Source organism: Pseudophryne corroboree, chromosome 9, assembly GCF_028390025.1.
Source record: "Pseudophryne corroboree isolate aPseCor3 chromosome 9, aPseCor3.hap2, whole genome shotgun sequence".
NCBI lineage: Eukaryota > Metazoa > Chordata > Amphibia > Anura > Myobatrachidae > Pseudophryne > Pseudophryne corroboree.
Window position 1 is genome coordinate 431,522,340 of NC_086452.1, and position 16,698 is coordinate 431,539,037.

Consider the following 16,698-nt stretch of genomic DNA (forward strand, 5'->3'; position numbering starts at 1 on the left):
GAGTTTTAGATATCTGGCAGGGGTTAAATACATCCATATAGCCTCAAGGGCTATATGTGATGTATTTTTCGCCATACAGGTATTATACATTGCTGCCCAGGGCGCCCCCCCCCAGCGCCCTGCACCCTCCGTGACCGCTGTGTGAAGTGTGCTGACAACAATGGCGCACAGCTGCAGTGCTGTGCGCTACCTGATGAAGACTGAGTCTTCTGCCGCCTGGTTCCGGACCTCTTCATCTTCAGCGTCTGCAAGGGGGGTCGGCGGCGCGGCTCCGGGACGAACCCCAGGGCGAGCCCTGTGTTCCGACTCCCTCTGGAGCTATGTCCAGTAGCCTAAGAATCCAATCCATCCTGCACGCAGGTGAGTTGAAAATCTCTCCCCTAAGTCCCTCGATGCAGTGAGCCTGTTGCCAGCAGGAGTCACTGAAAATAAAGAACCTAAAAACTTTTTCTAAGTAACTCTTTAAGAGAGCCACCTAGATTGCACCCTTCTCGGCCGGGCACAAAAACCTAACTGAGGCTTGGAGGAGGGTCATAGGGGGAGGAGCCAGTACACACCATGTGATCCTAAAAGCTTGCTTTTGTGCCCTGTCTCCTGCGGAGCCGCTATTCCCCATGGTCCTGACGGAGTCCCCAGCATCCACTAGGACGTTAGAGAAAATAGTTTGGCAACTATACAGCACCGCCAAAATGGTGTTAGAAATTCCTAGTAAATTACAGGCTGCATTCAGGAATATTAGGGAAGTTGGAGAAAAATGCCTCAGATGTCACTTGCTCCTAGAACTGTGGGGCAGATTTATTAAGCCTGGAGAAGTGATAAAGTGGAAAGTGATAACGCTCCAACCAGTCAGTAACATGGAAGTGAGAAGCTGACTGGATGGTGCTTTATCACTTTCCACTTTATCACTTCACCAGGCTTAATAACTCTGCCCTGTGTGTCTAGGCACCCTGGGGTGCCATGAGGCTCTTTCAGGGGTGACTAGGGTTGGTGGCCAATTACTACATCAGTGATCGCGCAGAGTGAAAAAAATTGTGGGTCCCAGGGACCCTTCACGAAAAAAAAAAAATTGGGGTCCTATTCCACTGTTTCTGAGTCCCATCACATCTTATAGGGTGTAGCTTAGGCAATGCTGGTGGCAGGAGTAGTCAAGGGGCGTTAGGGCAAGCAGCAGTTGGGTAGAGCTGGGGGAAGAAGCAGGGAGAAGTTGGGGTAGAGGTGAGCAAGGGCAGGCAGTGCTGGGGGAAAGGTAAATAAGTGGGGCAGGACTGGAGCAAGGAGGGGGGTTAGCGGCAGGCAGTGCTGGGGATAGGGAGGGGGTAAGGATTGATAGCAGCTGGGGCAGTACTGGTGGGGGCAGGGAGGGGGTTAGGGACAGAGTGCTGGCGGTGTGGAGGGGGTAAGGGTAAATAGCAGCTGGGGCAATACTGGTAGGAGCGAGGTGGGGGTTAGGGGCACACAGTGCTGGGGTTAGGGAGGGTAGATAGCAGCTGAGGCAGTACTGGTGGGGGCAAGGAGGCGGCAAGGGGCAGGCAGAGCTGGGTGTAGGGAGGAGGTAAGGGTAGATAGCAGCTGGGGCAGTACTGGTGGGGGCAGGGAGGGGGTTAGGGACAGACAGTGCTGGTGTAAGGGTAAATAGCAGCTGGGGCAATACTGGTGGGAGCGAAGTGGGGGTTAGGGGCAGGCAGTGCTAGGGATAGGGAGGGGGTAAGGGTAGATAGCAGCTGGGGCCGTACTGGTGGGGGCAAGGAGGAGGTTAGGGGCAGGCAGTGCTGAAGGTAGGGAGAGGCAAAGCGTAGATATGAGTTGGGGAAGTACTGGTGGGGGTTAGGGGCACGCAGTGCTGGTGGTAGGGAGGGTAGATAGCAGCTGGGGCAGTACTTGTGGGGGCAAGGAGGAGGCCAGGGGCAGGCAGAGCTGGGTGTAGGGAGGCGGTAATGGTAGATAGCAGCTGGGGCAGTACTGGGTGCAAGGAGGAATTTAAGGGCAGGCAGTACTGGAGGTAAGGAAGGGTGTGAATACTGCAGACTGATCCTCCGAGGATATATAAAGCCCAGTAAACACCATCTCATATACAAAACGCTGCTGAAGGGGAAGACAGTCACAACACTTCTGCACACAATGATTTTAATAGTAGGCCAGGCTACGTGTTTATGTTGGGAGGTATGACACTGGAAGTCAATTCACAGGTTCCACAAAGATTGCTACAGTGATAATGAGGAGGGTACTCCAGTGCAGCACCAGTGTGGTATAGAGATAAGAACTCACCCCTGTCTGAGCTCCCCAGGACAGCACAGTCCGATGATGGACATGGAGTAATCACTTAGAATAGCGCTGTGTAACAGAAGCATGGTGAAATTGTGCGGCGCTGGTTAAAGCTGTATGGCCAGCCCTGGCTGTGTGTGTGTGCGCACGGCGGGCACTGCCCCCGGGCAGCAGTATAATGCATAGTCCGGATTCCGTACAGCAGCAGTAGTGGTTACACAGCGCTGCCGCAGGGTATGCCGGGAAAGGCAGGGGGACGCCGGTTGCTAGGATACGCCGTTACACAGTGTTGCCCGGGGCAGTAGTCAGTCCGTGTAATGTGATGTAGAGGAGCGTGTCCCACCATGCCCCACTGACTGCTGCCTTACACCTACTACGTATACTGCTTCCATTCATTAATAACGCACAGCAGGCGCCTGTAGGGAGTGACTGGGGGCCGGTGATGGTAGGCGGCACACGTGCTCAGATGAGAGCGTCCTGTGTGACCCACTCATCTTCAAAACATGGGTCATCACCTATTTTGGGATAAAATACGCGCTATAGCGCGTTTTTGCGAACACTGCAAATGTAATTATTTCTGGTCAAAGTGACAGGCAAATCCAGTGCTAGTGGCTGTCAGGGGTGCAATAAAACAAATTCTGATACTATTGGGCACTGTGACTCAAGAAAAAATAAGAATTTACTTACCGATAATTCTATTTCTCGTAGTCCGTAGTGGATGCTGGGACTTCCGTAAGGACCATGGGGAATAGCGGCTCCGCAGGAGACGGGGCACAAAAGTAAAACCTTTAGACTAGCTGGTGTGCACTGGCTCCTCCCCCTATGACCCTCCTCCAAGCCTCAGTTAGGATACTGTGCCCGGACGAGCATACACAATAAGGAAGGATTTTGAATCCCGGGTAAGACTCATACCAGCCACACCAATCACACCGTACAACCTGTGATCTGAACCCAGTTAACAGTATGATAAACGTAGGAGCCTCTGAAAAGATGGCTCACAACAATAAACAACCCGATTTTTTTGTAACAATAACTATATACAAGTATTGCAGACAATCCGCACTTGGGATGGGCGCCCAGCATCCACTACGGACTACGAGAAATAGAATTATCGGTAAGTAAATTCTTATTTTCTCTGACGTCCTAGTGGATGCTGGGACTTCCGTAAGGACCATGGGGATTATACCAAAGCTCCCAAACGGGCGGGAGAGTGCGGATGACTCTGCAGCACTGAATGAGAGAACTCCAGGTCCTCCTCAGCCAGGGTATCAAATTTGTAGAATTTAGCAAACGTGTTTGCCCCTGACCAAGTAGCTGCTCGGCAAAGTTGTAAAGCCGAGACCCCTCGGGCAGCCGCCCAAGATGAGCCCACTTTCCTTGTGGAATGGGCTTTTACAGATTTTGGCTGTGGCAGGCCTGCCACAGAATGTGCAAGCTGAATTGTACTACAAATCCAACGAGCAATAGTCTGCTTAGAAGCAGGAGCACCCAGCTTGTTGGGTGCATACAGGATAAACAGCGAGTCAGATTTTCTGACTCCAGCCGTCCTGGAAACATATTTTCAGGGCCCTGACTACGTCCAGCAACTTGGAGTCCTCCAAGTCCCTAGTCGCCGCAGGTACCACAATTGGCTGGTTCATGTGAAACGCTGAAACCACCTTAGGGAGAAATTGAGAGCGAGTCCTCAGTTCTGCCCTGTCTGAATGAAAAATTAGGTAAGGGCTTTTATATGATAAAGCCGCCAATTCAGAGACACGCCTGGCTGAAGCCAGGGCTAACAGCATGACCACTTTCCATGTGAGATATTTCAATTCCACAGTGGTGAGTGGTTCAAACCAATGTGATTTTAGGAGACTCAACACTACATTGAGATCCCAAGGTGCCACTGGAGGCACAAAAGGAGGCTGTATATGCAGTACCCCCTTGACAAACGTCTGGACTTCAGGCACTGAAGCCAGTTCTTTTTGGAAGAAGATTGACAGGGCCGAAATTTGAACCTTAATGGACCCTAATTTTAGGCCCATAGATAGTCCTGTTTGCAGGAAATGCAGGAAACGACCCAGTTGAAATTCCTCTGTAGGGGCCTTCTTGGCCTCACACCACGCAATATATTTTCGCCAAATGCGGTGATAATGTTTTGCGGTTACATCCTTTCTGGCCTTGACCAGGGTAGGGATGACTTCATCTGGAATGCCTTTTTCCTTCAGGATCCGGCGTTCAACCTCCATGCCGTCAAACGCAGCCGCGGTAAGTCTTGAAACAGACAAGGTCCCTGCTGGAGCAGGTCCTTTCTGAGAGGTAGAGGCCACGGGTCCTCCGTGAGCATCTCTTGCAATTCCGGGTACCAAGTTCTTCTTGGCCAATCCGGAGCCACGAGTATAGTTCTTACTCCTCTCCTTCTTATGATTCTCAGTACTTTGGGTATGAGAGGCAGAGGAGGGAACACATACACCGACTGGTACACCCACGGTGTTATCAGAGCGTCCACCGCTATTGCCTGAGGGTCCCTTGACCTGGCGCAATATCTGTCCAGTTTTTTGTTGAGACGGGACGCCATCATGTCCACCTTTGGTTTTTCCCAACGGTTTACAATCACTTGGAAGACTTCTGGGTGAAGTCCCCACTCCCCCGGGTGGAGGTCGGGTCTGCTGAGGAAGTCTGCTTCCCAGTTGTCCACTCCCGGAATGAACACTGCTGACAGTGCTACCACATGATTTTCCGCCCAGCGGAGAATCCTTGCAGCTTCTGCCATTGCCCTCCTGCTTCTTGTGCCGCCCTGTCTGTTGACGTGGGCGACTGCCGTGATGTTGTCCGATTGGATCAATACCGACTGACCCTGAAGCAGAGGCCTTGCTTGACTTAGGGCATTGTAAATGGCCCTTAGTTCCAGGATATTTATGTGAAGAGACGTTTCCATGCTTGACCACAAGCCCTGGAAATTTCTTCCCTGTGTGACTGCTCCCCAGCCTCTCAGACTGGCATCCGTGGTCACCAGCATCCAATCCTGAATGCCGAATCTGCGGCCCTCTAGAAGATGAGCACTCTGTAACCACCACAGGAGAGACACCCTTGTCCTTGGCGACAGGGTTATCCGCTGATGCATCTGAAGATGCGATCCGGACCATTTGTCCAGCAGATCCCACTGAAAAGTTCTTGCATGGAATCTTCCGAATGGAATTGCTTCGTAAGAAGCCACCATTTTTCCCAGGACTCTCGTGCATTGATGCACTGACACTTGGCCTGGTTTTAGGAGGTTCCTGACTAGCTCAGATAACTCCCTGGCCTTCTCCTCCGGGAGAAACACCTTTTTCTGGACTGTGTCCAGAATCATCCCCAGGAACAGTAGACGTGTTGTTGGAATCAGCTGTGATTTTTGGATATTTAGAATCCACCCGTGCTGACGTAGCACTACCTGAGACAGTGCTACTCCGAACTCTAACTGTTCCCTGGATCTTGCCCTTATCAGGAGATCGTCCAAGTAAGGGATAATTAAGACGCCTTCTCTTCGAAGAAGAATCATCATTTCGGCCATTACCTTGGTAAAGACCCGGGGTGCCGTGGACAATCCAAACGGCAGCGTCTGAAACTGATAATGACAGTTCTGTACCACAAACCTGAGGTACCCTTGGTGAGAAGGGTAGATTGGGACATGGAGGTAAGCATCCTTGATGTCCAGAGACACCATATAGTCCCCTTCTTCCAGGTTCGCTATCACTGCTCTGAGTGACTCCATCTTGAATTTGAACCTTTTTATGTAAGTGTTCAATGATTTCAGATTTAAAATCGGTCTCACCGAGCCGTCCGGCTTCGGTACCACAAACAGCGTGGAATAATACCCCTTTCCCTGTTGTAGGAGGGGTACCTTGATTATCACCTGCTGGGAATACAGCTTGTGAATAGCTTCCAATACTGCCTCCCTGTCGGAGGGAGACGTTGGTAGAGCAGACTTCAGGAACCGGCGAGGGGGAGACGTCTCGAATTCCAGTTTGTACCCCTGTGATACTACCTGCAGGATCCAGGGGTCCACTTGCGAGTGAGCCCACTGCGCGTTGAAATTTTTGAGACGGGCCCCAGCGTCATGCTGAAGACTTGGCAGAAGCGGGGGAGGGCTTCTGCTCCTGGGAAGAGGCTGCCTGGTGCAGTCTTTTTCCTCTTCCTCTGCCCCGGGGCAGAAATGAGTGGCCTTTTGCTCGCTTGTTCTTATAGGAACGAAAGGACAGAGTTTGAAAAGACGGTGTCTTTTTCTGCTGAGAGGTGACCTGGGGTAAAAAAGGTGGACTTTCCAGCCGTTGCCGTGGCCACCAGGTCTGATAGACCGACCCCAAATAACTCCTCCCCTTTATACGGCAATACTTCCATATGTCGTTTGGAATCTGCATCACCTGACCACTGTCGCGTCCATAACGCCCTTCTGGCAGAAATGGACATCGCACTTACTCTTGATGCCAGGGTGCAAATATCCCTCTGTGCATCACGCATATATAGTAATGCATCCTTTAAATGCTCTATAGTTAATAAAATACTGTCCCTATCCAGGGTATCAATATTTTCAGTCAGGGAATCCGACCAAGCCACTCCAGCGCTGCACATCCAGGCTGAGGCGATTGCTGGTCGCAGTATAACACCAGTATGTGTGTATATACCTTTTAGGATATTTTCCAGCCTTCTATCAGCTGGTTCCTTGAGGGCGGCCGTATCAGGAGACGGTAACGCCACTTGTTTTGATAAGCGTGTGAGCGCCTTATCTACCCTAGGGGGTGATTCCCAACGTGCCCTAACCTCTGGCGGGAAAGGGTATAGTGCCAATAATTTGTTAGAAATCAGCAGTTTTTTCTCTGGGGAAACCCACGCTTTATCACACACCTCATTTAATTCCTCTGATTCAGGAAAAACTACTGGTAGTTTTCACACCCCACATAATACCCTTTTTTGTGGTACTTGTAGTGTCAGAAATGTTCAATGCCTCCTTCATTGCCGTGATCATGTAACGTGTGGCCCCATTGGACATTACGTTTGTCTCCTCACCGTCGACACTGGATTCAGTATCCGCGTCTGGGTCTGTGTCGACCATCTGAGGTAACGGGCGTTTTAGCGCCCCTGACGGTGTCTGAGACGCCTGAACAGGCACTAACTGATTTGCCGGCTGTCTCATGTCGTCAACAGTTTTTTGCAAAGTGCTGACACTGTCACGTAATTCTTTAAATACGACCATCCAGTCAGGTGTCGACTCCCTAGGGGGTGACATCACTAACACAGGCAATTGCTCTGCTTCCACATCATTTTCCTCCTCATACATGTCGACACAATCGTACCGACACCCAGCACACACACAGGGAATGCTCTGATAGAGGACAGGACCCCACTAGCCCTTTGGGGAGACAGAGGGAGAGTTTGCCAGAACACACCAGAGCGCTATATATATGCAGGGATAACCTTATATAAGTGTTACTTCCTTTTATAGCTGCTGTATTATATATTAGCTGCCAATAGTGCCCCCCCTCTCTTGTTTTACCCCGATTCTTGTAGCAGGACTACAGGGGAGAGTCAGGGAGCCTTCCTTCCAGCGGAACTGTGAGGGAAAATGGCGCTCGTGTGCTGAGGAGATAGGCTCCGCCCCCTTCTCGGCGGCCTTTTCTCCCGCTTTTTTCAGGAAAACTGGCAGGGGTTAAATGCATCCATATAGCCCAGGAGCTATATGTGATGCATTTCTTTTGCCATATAAGGTTTTTATAGTGTTTTATTGCGTCTCAGGGCGCTCCCCCCCAGCGCCCTGCACCCTCAGTGACCGGAGTGTAAAGTGTGCTGAGAGCAATGGCGCACAGCTGCAGTGCTGTGCGCTACCTTAGTTGAAGACAGGAACGTCTTCTGCCGCCGATTTCACCGGACCTCTTCGTTCTTCTGGCTCTGTAAGGGGGCCGGCGGCGCGGCTCCGGGACCCATCCAGGCTGAACCTGTGATCGTCCCTCTGGAGCTAATGTCCAGTAGCCTAAGAAACCCAATCCACTCTGCACGCAGGTGAGTTCGTTTCTTCTCCCCTTAGTCCCACGATGCAGTGAGCCTGTTGCCAGCAGGACTCACTGAAAATAAAAAACCTAAAATAAACTTTTACTCTAAGCAGCTCAGGAGAGCCACCTAGCATGCACCCTTCTCGTTCGGGCACAAAAATCTAACTGAGGCTTGGAGGAGGGTCATAGGGGGAGGAGCCAGTGCACACCAGCTAGTTCAAGCTTTTACTTTTGTGCCCAGTCTCCTGCGGAGCCGCTATTCCCCATGGTCCTTACGGAAGTCCCAGCATCCACTAGGACGTCAGAGAAAATTAGGAACCACTGGCATATGCGGTGTGTAAATTATATATACTGTATATACCTTTAAAGAAAACAGCAAAAGAGAATTGTCAAAATAGTGCGGCTCCTTCTAGTGCAGCAACTACATGGTGTCCAGAAGAGTTACCCAAAACTGCAAGGGTTAAACAGAAATAGAAGAGAACAGGGGCTGAATCCAGGATTGTTTCAGTCCAATCCTTAAAAACAGCTGTGGGGATTTTCAGCAGGGATAATGGGGTTTGCAGCCTGCAGACTCATCTTGCGTAATATTTACAGCACTCTTGCCAAACTCCAAATCTTAAAGGTCCATGAAGTCCAAGTTTGGATACAGCTACTCCACACGGATGGATGAATCAATGCAATGCTGAGTGACAGTAGTAAGTGACACCAGCGTCTACGCAGGGACATCAATGCCTCAGTGTGCCTCTTGCCAGTGAGGTGTGCACAGCAGCTTACATTTACCATCAGGTACATTTATGAAAATGGTTCCAAAGGCAACTCTATCAGTGGTGATGTTACCATAGCAACCAGACATTTGCTTTCACGTTCTAAACCAGGGATAGACAGACAATCTGATACACTTCAGGGGCAGCATAGGTGGCCATCTAAACCTCTAAAGGCAAACAATACCTTTAATCTCAGTTATAAATTTATATAGTACACTTAAATTAATAACACATCAGCAACACTGTAAACAAAACAAGTAAAAAAGTCATAAGTAGTTGTGTGAAGGCTCAGAGGACTGGCCTGCTGCCCATAATGGTTCTAAATATGTAAGAGAAAGTTATCAAATTGGTTGCCATGGACAACACAATCTCTATCTGCAGAACAGTTTTCCTTAATGTCTCCTAACGACTACCACACATACCAGGCTATAAGAGTCATTGGCAAGTGTAACATTGCAGATTAGCCTGTTATTTGATTCACCATTAACATGTTCAATAAGAAGACATTAGGGTATATTCTGGCAAAGCACGGGAGACACAGGTTCCCAACTGAACAGGGCTGTAAATCAAGCCTAGGCAACCTGTGGTTCACCAAGTGTAGGGAATCTACAAGCTCCAGCATGTTTTGGCTGACAGCCAATAGCTGGCAGGGTACGCTGGGACGGGTATTCTACGTTATGCCGGCTGCCGGGATCCAGGTGCCCCGCATACTGGTGCCGGGATCCGAACGCAAAAGAGCCCCTTGCGGATTCGCTGGGTTCACCACGCTGCAGACACGGTGGCGCGCTACTATTTATTCTCCCTCCAGGGGTGTCGTGGACCCCGCAAGAGAGAATAGTTGTCGGCATGCCAGCTGTCGGGATCCCGGCATCCCGACAGCCGGCATATCAAATGCCTCCCCGTTGGGACTAGTAGTTTTACAACACCTGCATTAAAGGGAAGGCTGTTCTAGAAATACAAGGAGGTGGATAGGATAGCAAGCAACTAGCATATGCCCCAAACCACTGCAGGACTAAGGTAGTCAGACACAGACAGACTAGGCCAGGGTTTCCCAATCACGGGCTTCAAGGCAAACTACCATATGAATAGCCATACTGGAGCACAGGTGGCTTAATTAGTACCTCCGTTATTTTTGTTTAGGCCACCTGTGCTCAAGTATGGAAATCCCTAAACCCTGGACTGTTAAGTGTGCCTAGAGGAACAAGGTTGGAAAACACTGGACTAGGCCAATACTCAATTTAAAGTAGAGATGAGTGGGTTCGGTTTAACTCGGATTTACACGAATCTCCTTATTGGCTATAGGACGTCACAAGTTTTGGATAGCCAATAAGAAAAATCCAGAAAATAAGAAATGGCGATAATTCTGGCGTAAAGAACCATGTAAATCCGAACCCACTCATCTCTAATTTAAAGGCATACGGATGAAAAGGTTTTATTTTTCCAGTGCACTCACACTTACATTATAAAGAACAAGCATATCACCACGAAAGTGGATATCCCCTGATGGACTCTTAGGATCTGTAGGCGCCTACCCATTCCCAAATGGTATTAGGCACATATAGGAGCATCTAGGTCCCGATCACCAGAAGCCCGATTTGTAATCATCCAAGAGTCCTATCCAGCAATTCCATAACAGGGGAGTAGATAGACAGGCTTAATGCATTGTGAACCCTAAGATGTTCCTATATGTGCCTAATACCATTTGATAACGGACAGGAGTCTAAAGATCCTAAGGGCGGTATCCTATTGACAGCAGGTAATTAGTGTGCTGGGGGCTAGCCAATTAGCCCCGATAAGCCACCGCTAGGCGCGGTTTATCAGGGATTTTTTTTCCCTCACCTGACCAAATCCCCGGAAAAAGACCCATTTTCACGAGAAAACAGGGCTGTTTCTCACGAAAGCACACAGATTTTACTGAACCTATGCATTTTTGGGGAAATCCCTTCTTTTTTTTTGGGGGGGGGGAGGGAGGAAAGCCATTGTGGCCAATTTATTTTTTTTAATTATTATTTTTACTTTTATTATTACTATTATTAGAACCCATTCCCTGCTTCATCATAATTTAAATTATTTTATCCCTCCCCCACTAGTAAATGATCCCCCCACCCACACCAACCTCCTGAGCATATTCTGCCCCCCACCCCCTCTTGCAAAGCGCAGCGTGTCTCAGATAATCCGTCCCCCCTGCTGCAGCTGATCTCTGCATACTCCGGGAGATCCCTATGGAGATTTAGTCACCCTCACACTGTATGTAAAATAAGAAAATAAGAGGTCTGCCTCTATTTCATGCAAGTGGATTAAAGATTTGGGAGGAGCCGAGGGATGTGGAACTCTGCCATTTCCTTAGGACGTAAGGATTACTACTGTTTATGCCAATGGGTGTGGTCTTATAGAATCACCGATTGGTCTCGGCACACGTAATCCATTTTTGGCGCCTGAGTGGACAATCTTTTTGACTCAAAGGGGCCGATTTAATTGTATTTGCGCACCCAACCTTTCGTCTTAAAGTAACGGGAGATTGGGGGAGGGGTGCGGCTTAAATGTTTTGTTATATCGCGCCCAAACAGACTGGGATTAGCCATGTAAAACGACTAAACACAGAGCAAAAAAAAGAGCCAATTGGATGCCCAAACAGGTCACTTTTCGCACATTTCTTCTACCTGGCAGGGGAGACGACAAAATTCAATGCAATCCTATGTTGTTTAAAGAAGACGGTGAGTTCTCCTTCAAATTCCACTGGCAGCGCTTGTGGGTGTATTGAGCATATTTTAGGTGTTCATTTTATGCTTTATATTTAGATGTGAGCAAGTCAACCCCACTGAACGAATGTGTTGACAGGTAAAGGCTGGCGATTACAGGATGCATAAACAGACTGTGTGATTAATGGATTGTTAATAGGTGGTGTGCAACAGTCCGTCATACGATGCAGCTATATCCATTTCACCCATGTAACCTTCCAGTCTAATGACTTATAGCAAGACACAGCAGAGTGGCATCTAACATTCTCTATAAGGACTAGGACAGCGACCTCGCTGCTACCTGGCATGAGCTTAGAGCGTTGTACCCCATATAACAGAGTCACAACCGCATTACAGGGTTATGGTAATACGGTAGGATAATATATACTATAACCATAAAGTTAGCGAATGCTTCCAGATCACTAAGAGCAACACTCGCTACGGCTGCAGAGCCCAGGCACCTTTCTCATGAACTCTGGTTCTTGATAGCGCCATAAATCCTGCTGCTAAGAGGAAGCAAGATTCACCCTTCCCCCTCACACTATCACTGTACAGAAAGCAACCGCACCATCCCACATGACCAACAGGTGCTGTATCATTAACACTGCAACCACACGGCAGCATGGAAGGAAGCTGGGAAGAGGGGACCCACATCAGCAGGCTGGAGAGGGTGGCAGCAGTCACCGCGAGTGAGAGGACAACAGACTGCGGGGTGGTAGAAGAGGGTTATGACTTTGTTGGTGATCGAGCTCTCAGGGATCCCGTGAACAGGTTTCCCAATCCTTAAGTAATAATGCTCCTTGGTACAATGAAGAGACAAGACGCCGGCAGCACAAACTCCTCATTAAAGTCCATATATGGAGGGACTGGCGACTTGGCAGTTATTGAGAACTTACCCATTAAAACCAGTAACAATCTTGAGTATTCTATCCTTCATTTCATCGAAAGGGATGTATTCCACATTGGGGTTCGGAGGCCCCCTGGGCTCTGGCGCAGAGGACCTGAAGTCATCCATCACTTTCTCTAGCTTAAACATGAAGTAATCTTTGAACTGCGGCCACTGGACTCTACAATAAAAAAAAGAAAATGTTATTTCAAGCCCATACTAGGCACATGCATACATATCAGCATTTCATCAGAAACTCATGTGGTTCCTGGCTTCCAATTCAAATATAAGAACAAGTCCAGTATAGTGACACCATAGGAACCACTGATAAGAGCGTAGGTATAGGAAGTATACACAGCAAAGGAGCAAATATCTATGAGAACTAGTGACACCAGTCACCCCCCACCCCCTTATTTTTCAAAGAGAGCAAGCAAAAAGCAAGTAGTAAAAGCCCCTACAGTCTCCTTTACCTCAGCAGAAGTAATAGGAACACGTTCATTTTGACAGATTTTATACATTTTCTTTTATCATGATGCACTTTCCAATTTTTTTTTTTTTTTAAACTAAACATACACAAATAACTCACATTAAAAAGGGAAACTACGGACAAAGAGCATAAGTATTTATGATTAGGCTGCATGTTTACATCTTCTGGGTTTATTAGAAATCTATAATTAAGGATTTAACTACCTCTGCTGTAATGATCTGGCATTCCCCAGCTTAACTGCAAATGCATGCCTCTTGCATTAAATAACCAGGGAAATTGGTGGTGGAGGGTGGCCTCAGGTTCTCCTCTATTGCTCAGTCGCACCCAGTATGCACTAGGGAGGCCAATCCCGGGATTGGGATTGGCGGGATCCTGAAATTTAGGCCAAAAATCATTCAGGATTCAATTGCGGGATTGGAAGCTCCAATCCCGGGGATTTCGGGATCAGGCGGTTCTTTGTTGTTGGGTTTTTTTTTTTAAAGCCGGGCAGCGTTTGAGCGTCCTCAGAAGGTTCAGATGCTGCCCGGCTTCCTCTGCGCAGCGTGACATGCCAGCTGCCCGCCACCCACCGTACGGGCCTCACCGAACTGGAGGAAGTGACCTACCCACCCTGCCAGGTACTATGGTGGTCATTTACAGTGCCTTGCTAAAGTATTCAACACCACCCCTCCCCACTTCCTTGGCTTTTTACCTATTTTGTTATTACATTACAACCTGTAATTAAAGTTTGGTGTTTTGGCATCTGAATTTTATGTGATGGATCTGCACAAAATAATCTAAGTTGGTGAAGTGAAGAGAGAAAAATGTATATAAAGAATTTCTATAAATAAAAAATCTGAAAATTGACATGTGCATATGTATTCACCCCCTTTGCTATGAAGCCCCTCAAAAGTTCTGGTGCAACCAATTCACCTTCAGAAGTCACAAAATTAGTGAAATGAAGTCCACCTGTGTGCAATCTAATTGTCACATGATCTGTCAGTATAAACACACCTTTTCTGAAAGGCCCCAGAGGCTGCAACACCACTAAGCAAGAGGCATCACACCATTAAGACCAAGGAGCTCTCCAAACAAGTCAGGGTTGGGTTATAAAAAAAAATAAAAAAATATCCAAATCTTTGATGATCCCCTGGAGCACCATCAAATCCATCATCTTCAAATGGAAAGAACATGGTATCACAACAAACCTGCCAAGAGAGGGCCGGACACAAACTTACAAACCGGGCAAGGAGGGCATCAGAGAGGCAGCACAGAGACCAAAAGGTAACCCTGAAGGAGCTGCAGAGTTCCACAGCAGAGACTGGTGTATCTGCGCATGTGACCACAAGAAGCCGTACACTCCATACAGCTGGGCTTTACGGAAGAGTAACCAGAAAAAACCCTTTACTTCGTGTTAAAAATAAGGCGGCACGTTTTGAGTTTACCAAAAGGCATGTGAACGACTCCCCAAATATAGAGGAAGGTGCTCTGGTCAGATGAGACTAAAATTTAACTTTTCAGCCACCAAGGAAAACTCTATGTCTGGCACAAACCCAACACATCCCATCACCCCAAGAACACCATCCCCACAGTGAAACATGGTGGTGGCAGCATCATGTTGTGGGGATGTCTTTCAACAGCAGGAACTGGGAAAAGGTTTTGAGCCGAGGGAAAGATGGATGGTGCTAAATACAGAGATATTCTTGAGCAAAACCTGTTTCAGTCTGCCTGAGATTTGAGACTGGGACGGAAGTTCACCTTCGAGCAGTACCATGACCCAAAGAATACTGCTAAAGTAACACTCAAGTGGTTTAAGGGGAAACATTTAAATGTGTTGGAATGGCCTAGTCAAAGCCCAAATCTCAATCCAATTGAGAATCTGTGGTCAGACTTGAAGATTGTTGTTCACAAGCGGAAACCATCCAACATGAAGGAGCTGGAGCAGTTTTGCCTTGAGGAATGGGCAAAAATCCCAGTGGCAAGATGTGGCAAGCTCAGAATTATCCAAAGCGACTTGCAGCTGTAATTGCCGCAAACGGTGGCTCTACAAAGTACTGACTTTAGGGGCGGTGAATAGTTATGAACGCTGAAGTTTTCTGTTAATTTGTCCTATTTGTTGTTTGCTTCAGAATGAAAAAAAAAATTGGAAAAAAAAAATAAAAAATAAAAAAAATCATTAGTTGTAGGCATGTTCTGTGAATGAAATGATGCAAACCTTCAAACAATCCATTTTAATTCCAGGTTGTGAGGCAACAAAACATGAAAAATTCAAAGGGGGAGGGGTGAATACTTTAGCAAGGCACTGTATGTGTGCAGGGAAACAGGAAACAAACCAATCCCGGGATTGACCATTTTCCAATCTCGATACCCTGGATTTAAAAAATGGCCTGGGACTGGCCTCCCTAGTATGCACAATGGCTTGGAGAGAATTTGAGGACTGACGCATTATCATTGATAAAGCCTCCTTAAATGTGGGCGAAACAGATACCTATTATACCCTCTAGATCGTGGCAACTTGATATTTGCAGGGTGGCTATATTGCCAATCCGGTTTGCTACCTAGGCAAGAGACGCCTTAGTGCTACACTGCACAGGAGTTATACTCCACATGAATGTTTGCAGAGCCTGTGACTGGTTCAGCTAGCCAGGGTATCTGCCTATCCGTGAGAGGGACGCCGCAGCTTTAAGCGGTTAGGAAGCCCCAATTTAGCGGGTGACTACATATACGGATGCCAGACCTGGGAACCTTATAAGTTAAGCTGGACTCTTGTAATTTAACAGCTTTATACTTGCTGGTCCAATGGTAAGTTTCTTGGAATCCACACTGTAGATCATAACGTTCAGAAATTTCTATATGAAGTATATTGGAGCTTTAAATTTTACAATCCCGTGAGGCTATAATAAATAAATATATATTATAATTAAAAATAAGAATTTACTCACCGGTAATTCTATTTCTCGTAGTCCGTAGTGGATGCTGGGGACTCCGTCAGGACCATGGGGAATAGCGGCTCCGCAGGAGACAGGGCACAAAATTAAAAGTTTGACCACTAGGTGGTGTGTACTGGCTCCTCCCCCTATGACCCTCCTCCAAGCCTCAGTTAGGATACTGTGCCCGGACGAGCGTACACAATAAGGAAGGATTTTGAATCCCGGGTAAGACTCATACCAGCCACACCAATTAAACTGTACAACTTGTGATCTGAACCCAGTTAACAGTATGATAACCGAAAAGAGCCTCTGAAAAGATGGCTCCCAACAATAATAACCCGATTTTTGTAACAATAACTATGTACAAGTATTGCAGACAATCCGCACTTGGGATGGGCGCCCAGCATCCACTACGGACTACGAGAAATAGAATTACCGGTGAGTAAATTCTTATTTTCTCTGACGTCCTAAGTGGATGCTGGGGACTCCGTCAGGACCATGGGGATTATACCAAAGCTCCCAAACGGGCGGGAGAGTGCGGATGACTCTGCAGCACCGAATGAGAGAACTCCAGGTCCTCCTTAGCCAGGGTATCAAATTTGTAGAATTTTACAAACGTGTTCTCCCCTGACCACGTAGCTGCTCGG

At 47.8% G+C, this 16,698-nt stretch overlaps 1 protein-coding gene across 2 annotated transcripts in view; it reads right to left on the reverse strand.

Annotated features, from left to right (window-relative positions):
• Positions 1-16,698, reverse strand: part of PPP4R2 (protein phosphatase 4 regulatory subunit 2) — a 79,401-nt gene that overhangs the window by 33,576 nt on the left and 29,127 nt on the right. For both annotated transcript variants that reach the window (XR_010187002.1, XM_063941030.1), the window contains exon 2: positions 12,666-12,836. Coding sequence is in view for 1 of the 2 variants with exons in the window: in XM_063941030.1 (XP_063797100.1) it covers positions 12,666-12,805 (140 nt within the window). In the remaining variant the exon portion in view is untranslated. The remainder of the gene's footprint in view (positions 1-12,665; positions 12,837-16,698) is intronic.